The 11987-nt window shown below is 50.8% G+C and overlaps 1 protein-coding gene across 3 annotated transcripts in view; it reads right to left on the bottom strand.

Annotated features, from left to right (window-relative positions):
* Positions 1-11987, bottom strand: part of KCND3 (potassium voltage-gated channel subfamily D member 3) — an 88291-nt gene that overhangs the window by 8260 nt on the left and 68044 nt on the right. For all 3 annotated transcript variants that reach the window (XM_041468133.1, XM_041468124.1, XM_041468142.1), the window contains exon 3: positions 2208-2309. In XM_041468133.1, coding sequence (XP_041324067.1) covers positions 2208-2309 — 102 coding nt within the window. The remainder of the gene's footprint in view (positions 1-2207; positions 2310-11987) is intronic.

Raw genomic sequence — 11987 nt, 5'->3', positions numbered from 1 at the left:
ACGTTTTTTTTTAAAATGGCGTAAAAAAAAAAAAAAAAAAAAAAAAAATCAGTTCCATTCTTCTTCTTAAGAAGCTCCTGATGAGGTAACGCAGGCAGCAGGCCCTGCTGGCTCCATCCCTGCTGGGATGACTGGCTGCACTGGAGGCTGGGCTGGAAGCCCCAGAGCAGAGATGATGCTGCACTAAAGCACCAGGAGAAGAGAGAGGAAGAGCACGTACTGCAGACAGCACCTTTTTGTGGGGATTTACCTGAGAGGAAATCGAAATGGGCTCTGAAAGCCCAGGCAGGAGAGCCAGGGCAGCTGAGAAGGGCTGGCAGCACAGCCCAGCCTCTGCCCTGCCTGCCGTGCCAGGGCTGGGCTGGGCCCTGAGGGACAGGGCTGGGGGTGCCAGTGGCCAGCAGGGCCAGGGATGGGCACCTCTCCTTGTCCTGGCACCTCTCCTCTCCTGCCACCTCTCCTCTCCTGCCACCTCTCCTCTCCTGCCACCTCTCCTTGTCCTGCCACCTCTCCTCATCCTCCCTCAGCAGGAGCCCCTGAGCCAGCCCAGGTGGGCAGTGGGCACTGCTGGCCAGGGCCAACACCCCGGGCACTGGCATTTTGGCATTTTGGGAGCAGGGACCCTGCAGACGTGGATCCTGGCTCGCTGCAGGCAAACGAGATCTGGGTGTTGAGCAGAAGGTTTGGCTGCACTGGGGAGCTGCTGGGGAACAGAGCTGTGCTCTTCCAGCAGGGCTGCCACTTTGGCAAGGCTTGGTGCCAGTGCCCGTTCAGTTTGCTCCTGGAGGACGTTCAGGGAGCTGCTTCTTGCTGGGGGAGGCTGCAGCACGCTGTGCTGCCACTTCTGAAATCCAAAATTCTTGCACTTCACCTTGATTTTAGTGCTCCAGCCCTGGTGAACTGGTTCAGGGGCTGGCCTGGCCCTGCCCAGTGCTGATCTGGGGCTGGTGAAAAGGCACCAGAGCTCCCAGCCTTCTGTTCCTGGGATATTCACCTCCTGGCACTGCAGCTAAAAGGGAATTTCAGCTGTACAAGGAGATTAGTGCTAAGAGGATATGTAGGCTGCTGCCATGGGAAGGATCTCACCATCCCTTGAGCACTTTTGACATAAAGCCCACTAAAAAAAACCCCTAAATGAGAAGAAAACAGTCTGAGTGCTTCGTGTCTAGATGGCAAATGCCACAAATGCACACGTTGGTGGAGCACGAGCCTGTGCTCTGGCCGGGAGCTGATCTCCTTCCTGCTGCTGTCCTGGCATGAATCCTTCCCTTCCTTCCCTTCCCTTCCCTCTGCTGGAGCCCCCTGGAGCCCCCCAGCCCCTCAGAGAACTCGTTCTGCTCTCTGTGGCCCCTCCCTGGGCACAAAAGCAGGGATGTGTCCCAGGGAGAGTGGAACTGAGGGTTAGGTCCAAGTGAGGCTGCACAATGAGTTCTAGGTGGCTCTGGGGCTCAGGCATTCTTCGTCGCTCTCTCTTTGCTCCTCACGTGCATGAAAGGCTGATTTATTTGCAACTAAATCCATGAAATGTGCTAATACCTGCTCTGGTGTTGATCAGGCTTAATGTAATAACCTCCTCTCGTGTCTGCTTCTTCTGCTGAGCAATCTGAGCACTTAAAACTTTCCTCCTCCTGAGCAGCCAGAGGCCTCCAGAGGCCTTTAAAAATAAACCCAGCACCAGGCAGCCCGAAAGAGGAGCTAGGGAATATTTCTCTGTCCTGTTGGAGATGATCAGATAGTACATACTATTCCTAAGAAATAAATGGAGGGCAGTGGATATTTATATATATATATATAGATATATATATTTTATATTTATAGTGTGGGCTGTGTAAACCAGCCCAGCCCCAGCAGCTCTGTCCCAGCTCACAGAGCTGCAGGGCTCTGTCCCAGCCAGGGAGCTGCAGGGCTCTGTCCCAGCCCAGGAGCTGCAGGGCTCTGTCCCAGCTCACAGAGCTGCAGGGCTCTGTCCCATCCAGGGAGCAGCTCAGGAAACCTTCCCTGCCCTGCAGCAGCTGGGTTCCAGCTGTGCCTGTACCTCATGTGGGACTCTGAGTGTGACCACAAGTGTGACTCTGCGTGGGACCCCGAGTGCCAGCTGGGCACGAGGGAGAGCTGGCAGCCGGGGAGGGGCTGGCAGGGGCAGGGACAGGGACAGGGGCAGGGGCAGGGACAGGGACAGGGGCAGGGGCAGGGGCAGGGGCACTCACCGGGAGCTCCAGCGCCTCGTTGAGCAGCCCGTTGCGCTTGCTGTGCAGGTAGGCGTTGGAGCTGCCCGTCTTGGCCACGCGGATCCGCGCCAGGCGCGCCTTCTGCGGAGACACAGCGGGGACAGGGACACGGGTTAGTGACACGGGGACAGGGACAGGGGACAGGGACAGGGGGTTAGGGACAGGGGGTCAGGGACAGGGGGACAGTGTGGGGACAGTGGGGTCAGGGATGGGAAACAATGGGGTTAAAGATGGGAAACAATGGGGTTAGGGATGGAAACAATGGGGTTAAGGATGGAAACAATGGGGTTAAGGATGGAAACAATGGGGTCAGCGATGGAAACAATGGGGTCAGCAATGGAAACAATGGGGTCAGCGATGGGGGAACCAGAACGGGGTGCTGCAGGCCCCTTTGTGCTTCCCAAAGTTCATTTTTGGCTGGGATGCAGAGCACTGGAGCCTCGTCCTGGCCGTGCTGGGGGTGCAGGGCCATGGGTGCTCTGCAGGTGAGGTGCCTCCATTTCTCACCGTCCCCCCACACCCTCTCTCCAGACCCCTCTCCGTGTCCCAGCTCTGCCCTTGTCCCCTGCTCTGCTCGGGCTGCAGCAGCACAGGGACAGGGGCCCTCGGTGGCCCTGCAGTGGCACTGCTACTTCATCAGCTGTGGCACCTGATAAAATGACTGTCCAAAAATACACCTCTCCATGGGGACAAGACAGGTGATAAAAGCAGTCCAGAATAACCAACAAGAAAAACTAAGACCCTATCTTTTCCTTTTTGATTATTTTGGATAAATCCTTTTAACATTTTCGTTTTTCTTTTCAATTGCTGCCTGCTTCTCTGTCGAGTGATTTGCCTTTTCTCTTTTCTACTGTTAATTTATGACTCAAATGCCATTAAAAGTAAATACATTAAATAGCTGCAGCTATTAAAAAATAATTACATTGTGCTGTAGTTTAAAATGCTGCATAATCCCTTAAATAACATGGAGCTCGTGATTTTCCCTCCTAATTAGAGGTGCTAATGGGTAAACGCTGTAGGAAGAGGAAAGGCAGGAGGCAAATATCTGCAGTGGGTCCAGAGAGTGGAGCCGTTGCAGGAGCTCCATCCCTGTCCAGGTGTGAGCCACTCTGGCCCTCAGTGCTGGAAATATTTGAGGTATTTCTTTACCCTCAAGACCTTGTGCCCATGCACAATTTCTCAGGCAAAGACACACACAGGGTAAAGTTTGCAGCTTTAATTGGGTGACACAGACTATGACCAGTCTGAAAAATAGGTCTTCTTTAGGTCTCCCAGAATGGGGACGTCTGAAATTGGCTTTATTTTCTATACCTCACCTAGATTTCCCTGTCCCATTTTCAGGCTGAGTCTCCTGATCAGTGAGAGAGTGAGATCTCCGTGCTGGGCCGAGGCGCTGCCTGGGACAGGGGCAGGGCACGGGCGGAGAGCACAGCGAGGCATGGAATTGGATCTCCGCTTTTCCCAAACCCTTTCCCAAGCTGCTGCGATGCTCTGGGCCCTGGAAAGGACTGGCCTCAGGCTGTAACCTGGAACAGAAGCCATGGGGAGTGCTGCTGTGGAAGGGGGGCTGTGGGGCAGAGCTGGGATAAACGCTGAGCAGTATTTCCTTTTGCAGGAACACGGCGTTGTCCCTCTGCTCCTGATAATTACCTTTCCATCAGGTGGTTTCTTCTAAACACAAGTATGTGCCTTTGTGTGTCTGTTCCTTACACAGGGATCTCTCTCCTCTAATCAGGAGTGGATTTGGGGTGCAGGGTGGTTTCTCCAGGGATGCTCTGATGGTCACCACCACTCTGTGCCTGACAAAATATCAGCTCCTTGGCTGGAGGAATTGCCAGTGCCCAGCTTACCTCACCTGTAGCAGGGAAGGTTCATCCTCATCTCCAGTTCAGTCGGTTGTTAAAGTGGATTCAGTCTCAGGCTGTTGTAATGAACATTATTCCCTTTGCCTCCAGGCTAGCAGGGGATCAAATATTAATAGCTGTACTCCGTGTGGAGTGGAGATGGTTCTGAGGTCTGTTCCCTTTTCCTTTTGAAACAGGGCCACTTGCTATCTAAATAATTAAGCCCCACAGCTTTTGTAGTTTAGAACAGACGTTGTTATTTTAAAAAATGTCAGTGGGGCAGGACAGAAGTTAATCCTGCTCTCTGACACAAAGGATTGGCTGGGATCGTCACAGCGCCCAACTCCAGGTCCCCATCGTGATTAAATTTGGTAGATATCTTGATTAACTCAGCTAGAGAAGTTAATTAAAATTGGTGCCTAAAATTGGTTTGGCCCTCCAGACAGTTTCCTCCATTGGACTAGAAGCAACTTTGGAACAAAGCTCAGGTTTTTCTGTGACTGTCTGTGTGCAAACGTGAATTCTCTGGAAGCGTCTGTCAGGTGGCACAAGCTCTGCCTGGTCCTTGGGCACCTCTGCTGTGTCTCTGTGGGCTCTGGTGCTTTGATCAAGTCTGACGGTAAAGAAGGGTTTGAGATCTTCCAAATTATGCCAGTTTTTAGCACATGTGAGCAGGTTTTTGTCGTCCCTGTCCTGCAGAGCTCAGCGCTCCTGGCCTGGGCGCAGGAGATGGGCAGGTGTGGTTCTCTGGCCTCTGCTGCAAGCATCATTCTGGGGGGGATGGTTGTCTTCTGCATCCTCTCCCCAAATGTGACAGACTAAAGGTCACCAGGGCCGGGCCTGAGATCACTGTTACTGAAATAACCCCTGCACAGGAGGCTAAAAAAGGAAAAGCAAACGGCACACTGTGTCTGCATGGAGATGGGGAGAGGAGTTGCTAGGAAACCACAGGATCTCAAAATGCATATGACCTAATCTGGAAGATAATTTATATGATGAAAATAATAATACTAATGACAGCCACTTACAGGTTAGAATGATTAATTTGGTTATCTTGGAGCCCACGTGTTCCTCAGAGCAGGATGGAAGGCAGGGCTCAGGAACTTCTGGGCTTTGCTGGTTTTTCAGAAACTGGAGGCTCAGAACGAGCAGGAGGGCAGTGAGGACCTGCACAGGTGGGGAGGGTGCAGCATCCTGGGTGTCTGCACTTCCCAAGGGCACTGGCAGAGGAGGGAGGAGAGCCTGAGTTCATCCTGTTGCTTTTTGGAGAAGTGCAGGGAGCAGGAGCTGCTGGCTGCGAGAAATGCTTACCAGATGGCAGGCTCAGGAAACAGCTAATTATTATTTATTAATGATTTTCATCCAGTTCTTATGGAGATAACACTCACTCTTGATTTATGTGGGATAGAAAACTATTAAGCTACAACCTATGACACGATTCCATATTTGCCAGACAACTTCAGCTTTCCAGACCTTCTGTCCCTGGCAAGCAGGGAGTGCAGCACCCGCGTGTCAGGAACTCTGCAGCCCCTCTGGAGCTTTTCAGCATTATCCCCCTCAGGAAATCCGGGCTCAAAGCACAGCTCTCCTGGTCTGGCTGTGCAGGGCCACCCCCACCCCGTGTCCAGGTGCTTTTGGGTCTCTGCAAACCCTGCACACCTGGGGTGCTCACACGTTAACCAGCTCCCTCTGAGCTGTCCCTGCGAGGCCACAGTCCCTCCTCGTGTCAGCTGTGCTCTGGCCATGTCCATCTCCATCTCCCTTTACTCCTAAAACCACACCACGAGGTTTCCTGCCAGAAAGTGCAGCTACTCAAGATAATTAACCATGTTTTACATGCTAATTCCTCAATAATTAATAGTTTGAGTGTTATTTGAGGCTGAAATGAAGCTGCTCTCCAAAGTCACCAGTGGAGTGGTCTGGATTTGTTTTTTTATTCTCAAAGTGAAATATGAAATATTATTTATGACAGATATATGATTCTCCTGCTTTTGTCTACATCTGTTGTTTGGGGGTTGGATTTAAATCCTGGATGGAAAGGACTTGGTTGATTCTGGAAGATGGGAAAGGTGACAAGCAGATGGCAGAGTTAAACACAGCTCAGCACTGCTACAGGATCTAAGAGGAACTTTTGCTTCTCCTTTTCACCTCTTTTATTTTCTCTAAGAAACAAAGTATGCACATTTGGATTTTACTTCCTCTCAAATCTTGACATTAAATGGCTTTTGAGCCAAGTTCAAATATTCTGTCACTTTTGCTTTGGGGGAGATGTTATAGAGCTGCATATGGAAATTAGGCAGTGTAGAACTCATTATATTCCTATATAATTTGATAGAACCACTTGCAGTCAGACCTTGATCTTATTTTGGGCCTCTTCATTACTTTCCAGAGATGAAAGATTCCCCTCTCCTCCTCTGTGCCTCTCCTTTTAATGCTACCTTACCCTTGGCACCATTAAAGCAACAGAACATCATTTCCAATGAACTTTATCGTTTCATCTTTTCCAGCGCCGAGGAACATCATGTCCAGGCTATTTATAGAACAATGCACAGAATCTGGAGTTTAATGGATCTGGGCCTCCACCAGCCACAGATGTCCTGGCTGATTGACCCTTTGAAGGGTCACACTGTGCAAGACTGGCAGGGTGGTCAGGCAGCCCTGGAGCACGGGGCCTGTCCCCTCCTCTTGGAAACTCCTCTGGTACATCCTCATCTCGAGCTTGACAAGCTCTGCCTCAGATTTAGTGAAGCTCTCACTGCTAAGGGATATTTGTTTCAGGAATTCGTTCTTCTGTTTAGAAAGCTCCTCCTGATTTCCAGCCCGTGTTGTGTGTGTGTATTCATGCACCCAGCCAGGCTCACAGCCAGACCTTGATCGGGTAAGGACTGACCTCATGGACAGCTTTCCTTGATTGAATTATGCTTTACACAGTTGCTGCAGCTTGGCTGAAACTCAAAGCTTCCTCTCTGCTGAGGTTCCCACAGCAGCAGCCCAGCTGAGTGACAAAACACCTCTCTCCCCTTCTCTCTCCCTTCTTGAAATAGCAACAAAAGAAATTCCTGCGTACACTTTTTTATAGTATGAATGCTGGAGCAGGCTTTTAGAGCTTGGGTCAGAATTGCTCCAAGGATGCAGTCAAAGAGGTGCCCAGTAGAGGGAATAATCTGGAATAACTGGAATTGGGGTGTAAATCAGGGTGTCAGTACTTGTCGACAAACTTATTACTTAAAAAAAAAAAAAAAACACAAGCAAAGTCCCTCATGTTTTTCTGCATCATGGGTAGATGCTGCTGTTCTGCTTTAGTCCAAAATAAGTCTCAGTTTCACACAAGCCAAGTGTGATGAGAGCTGTCTGCCTGTGATTTACCTGTCTGTCCTTCCTTATCTGTGTTTTCAGAGCTCACTTTTATAACATCTTTCACACAGCTCACACCCCCAATTAATTAATTAATAACGAAGTATTCAGGGGCTGGAGGAATTCACAGAGTTTGATCTGTGTCACATGCCAGGTGCTGGCCCTGATGGATGAGCACTAATGGCTGACATCCCTGATGGATGAGCACTAATTAATTAATGCTGGGGAGCCCTGGCAGCTCAGGGAGGCAGGAATGGCTCAGGGTGGTCACCCTGTGGGACAGGTCCCTGCAGGTGGCACTGGGGGCTGACCCCAGCGCCATCCCCTTCCCCACGTGTGGCATTCCAGCCCTCGCTGAGCAAAGTGCTCCTTGCTGGAGCCAGAGCTCCTCACAGGACACCCAGGCCGTGTCAGGGCTGCCTTTCCTGCTGCTCCTGAGACGTGGGACACAGGTGGCACGCACCAGGGACAGGGACACCGGGGCTCAGGTCACCCAGCAGGGCCCTGGGGCTGTCACTCGGGCCCTCTGCACTCCAGGCTGTGCTCTGGCTGTCGCTGAGACACGATGTGAAACTGGAAATAAATGTGGAGCAGCTTCTGGGGAGGTGTGGGAGGCATTCCAGCTGGGCATCGGGCCGCTGCTGGCAGCAGCCTTTAATGTTTGGATGTATGGGCTTGCTTTGGAGCTGAACCCATAAACCTGAGCCCTTCCTTTCAGAGCAGACAGCTCCTTGTCTTATACAGTCTGGGACTCGGGGAATTTGGAATAGCTGAATTGATGGAAAATGTTATTTTGCTTTCCTCGGTGATAGGAGAGAAAAGAGGCAGGATTCCTGGTTGGTTAATTTGTTTGTTGGGTTTTTTTCCCCTGAACTATTAAGGGATGTGACAAACAGAGAAAGAGGTACCTAGCCCAGCAAAAATGAAATATCTTCTAAAAAAATAATAAAAAAGCTTTTTTTTTCCCTGTCAAAGACTATTAAATATCAACATCAACACAAACATATTCCACACAGATTCGTTCTGGTTGAAAAAAACATGTTCTTTAAATGTCAGCCAGCTCCAGTTTTAACCTCATTGTTTCTCTCTCCCCCCAGGTTCCCAACCCCATCCCCTGCTGGCACTGAGTCACGTTCTGAGGCTGAGCTCTCCTTACAGCTCCACTCACTCCTCCTGGCCCTTCTTTTCCACGTTCAGTTACCCACCTCCAAAATCTAGGGTGTCAGCTGAAAAACAGAACATTTCAAAGCTGACTCCCCTGCTCTGTGGCAAATCAATGATTACAATGGCCTGGTTATTGACAGGTGTGTGGGCTGTCTTCCTCATGGGTACGGGGATGACACAAACCCAGAACTCAGCCTTTCCCAGCACCACTCCCTCTCTGAGCTCTGCTGCAGCTTCCAGAGGTCTGGAACAGGCTGTTTCTACATCCTCCTGAGGAGCAATCAGACATTTGTGTCCCTGCTCTTCCTTCCTTTTGGCTGGAGCCCCTTGGAAGCATCTCCATAGTTACCTCTTCCTCAGCTGCCTGCGTGCCACCGTCTCCTGAGGAGATGGGAGAACCTCCCTCCATCCCTAAATCCCCATGGCAGAACCTCCCTCCTTCCCTAAATCCCCATGGGAGAACCTCCCTCCATCCCATAGGAGAACATCCCTCCATCCATAAATCCCCATGGGAGAACCTCCCTCCATCCCCCATGGGAGAACATCCCTCCATCTCTAAATCCCCATGGCAGAACCTCCCTCCATCCCTAAATCCCCATGGGAGAACCTCCCTCCATCCCCATGGGAGAACCTCTCTCCATCCCCATGGGAGAACCTCTCTCCATCCCTAAATCCCCATGGGAGAACCTCCCTCCATCCCCATGGGAGAACCTCTCTCCATCCCCTTCCTCTCCGGGCTCCTCGTGCCCGGCATCCCTCCCTGCTGCAGGAATTGCTCTCCTTGCTGCTCCCACTCGTGCCCCAGACGATGTGCCCGCTGTCCTGCCTCTCCCGTGTGTCCCCTCTGCTCTCCCACAGCCTGGCGTGCAGCTCTCAGCTCGCTATTGGAGTTTTATGTGGGAGCAGCTCTACAGAATTATCCTGTCCTGGTAGTCCTTGCCTAAATGTGTGTTTGGCTCTCTCCTGGAAGCTTGCAGCCTGCAGGATGGAATGAGAAGTCTGCCTCAATGTTTGCAGTACTTTGCTTGTTCTCAGGGAGCCAAAGGGCAGCAGATAATAAACGAAATGAATTGAACACCCTCGGAGGCTGCAGGCGTCAAAAGCACATTTACTGCGGCTTGAAACCAAGCACTGTGATTACCCAGGGCTGGATTTGCTGGCAGCTCCAGTGGAAGGCAGCACTGAGGCCATGCCAATCCCCTGGGATGATCAGCTCTTCCAGCAGCTCGGCTCATTTAGCAAATCTAACTATTACGTGATGAATGCACTTCAAGCAGGGCTGGGCTTTTCTTTTTTCCCACAGCATCGGAGCATTCCCGTTTTTCCTGCCGTTGTGGGTACCCCATTTTGGGAGAGGCTGCCCTTTGAACCTTTGCTTTCCCCCAAGCTGAGACCCAGAACAAACTCCCTGCTGAATTTTCACCCTCGGGGCTCTCCCGTGCCACCCCTGCCTGTCCCTGTCATTGTCCTGGGGACAAGGAGCTGTGCCTGGGGTCTGTGCTCAGCCCTTCTGCAGCTCCCAAACAATGAGCTGCTCTCCCTCCCCACTGCTGCTAAAGGAGCAGCATTTCAGGAGCTGTCAGCAGCTGCCTCTGCCTTTTCTTGCCGGGGTGGGCAAGTGGGAGGTGTTGTCCCCCACCCAGCACCAGCTCCTGTCTCCTGCTCCTCCGTGCTGCAAGCTGAGCACAGAGAGGGGCTCCTCCAGCATCATCTGAATTACAAAGTCGTTCTATTGTCAAGCCTTTTAAGTGTCACATTCTCTTTCAAATCCAAGGCTGTGACATTCACTGAAGAACAGCATCGTTTCAAAGTCAGGAGGGTCTATTCTTAGCGCATCAGTCAAAAAAAGGGGGGGAAAAAAAGTCGTTGGGGAAGGAAAAAAGCACAACAATTTTACCAGAATGAACCTTGTCACAAATGATCAATTCGTCTCCCATTCACACTGACCTGCTCCTTGCTGCATGCCAGAGGACAGAATCTGATGCCACAGCACAATGAATTAAGATTTGCCAGATCTCCTGGTAATTAATTGTCTCACAGTACAGGTTTGGCAAAGAATAATTTATCTTTAAAGCTATTAGATCACTGGTAGTTGGGTTTTGTGTTTTACTGGGTATTTTTCTTTTTAAGGAACATTTCTCAGTTAGTTGAAGAATAGATGCTGATGAGTAACAGCCACCTCCTGGGATTTTATTCACTTTACTTAAATACCTCTTCCTGCTAGACCAGAGCCCCCTCAGCAGTGGAGAGGCAAAGTTAGGACTGAGCACAGCCGAGCCAGAGGGGCTGGGCTGTGTCCTGGATTTTGGAGTGCAGCCCCTCAGCAAGCCCAGGGCTGGAGAGCCCAGCTTCTCTCACACCGTCCAGCCTGGGAATGTCAATCCAGGCAGCTCCCACAGCACTTCTGCCTTTGTTACTGTCACTGGGAAATCTCAGCCTGAGCTCACAGAAAAAATTAATAAGGTCTATAGCCTTGTCTTGAAATCCACCTGTGCATCATGAAAGTTATGATTCTTGAACTAAACAGAACTTTCAAAGCATTTATCCTGATGCATGCTCAGGAAAGTGCTCTTCCATTCAGAGAGAACAAGAATTCACTAAATTCCTGGTGGGGTCCTAAATTCTGCTCTAAGGAGCTTCTGCTGGTGGGTTCTTCCTCTTCAAGGACTGAGAGAGCAAAGAGATTTTCCCACCCTTCCTGAAAAAGCCATGCAAATGTCTTTGTAACTCTAATGAGCTGGGGGCAGAGTTTGAACTGTTTCTGAAGATGGGATTCAGTTCAGTGTGGGATGATGCTGGAATAAGTGTGGTACCAAGGCAGATCCTCAATGTCCCCCTGCACATCCTGACCAGCTCCAGAGGGACTGTCACTAACGTGCTTCTCTCTCTTTCCTGCTTTTTAGTATTCATGCAGTGCTGATCATGTGAAAATTACTCACACTTCTGACTTGAGAAAAGTTTCTTAACTGAGAAATTCCACCAATATCAAGGGAATTAGAAATTCAAATGGGGGGAAATTATACACTGCGTGTGTCAATACAGCAAACCTTTATAGAAGCTGCAATCAATCACATTGGCATCAAAGGTGGTGGGACTTTCCCCTGTCACCAAGCGGATCACAGGCCAAAGGAAAAGCGGAATTAGAGGAAGAAACCTTGGTTTGCTGCCTGTCCAGGAGCACAGAGCTGCAGCCAGCTCTGGCTGTGAGCCAGGGCTGTGCCCAAGTCTGGCCTGGCCTGTTGCTCTGTGCCTGGGCTGGGCTCTGGAGCAGCTTCTGTCTCTGTGTTGGTGCTGCTGCAGCAGGACAAGAGCTTTCTTTCACAGGCTGCACTTCTGAAATGGCTTATTGGGCATTGCCCCAATAAACCTCCCCCTGAGCATCCCTGTCCTTCCCTCT

Source organism: Pyrgilauda ruficollis, unplaced genomic scaffold (assembly GCF_017590135.1).
Source record: "Pyrgilauda ruficollis isolate IOZ18807 unplaced genomic scaffold, ASM1759013v1 scaffold100, whole genome shotgun sequence".
NCBI classification, from domain to species: domain Eukaryota; kingdom Metazoa; phylum Chordata; class Aves; order Passeriformes; family Passeridae; genus Pyrgilauda; species Pyrgilauda ruficollis.
This window is presented reverse-complemented; position numbering and strand designations above follow the sequence as displayed.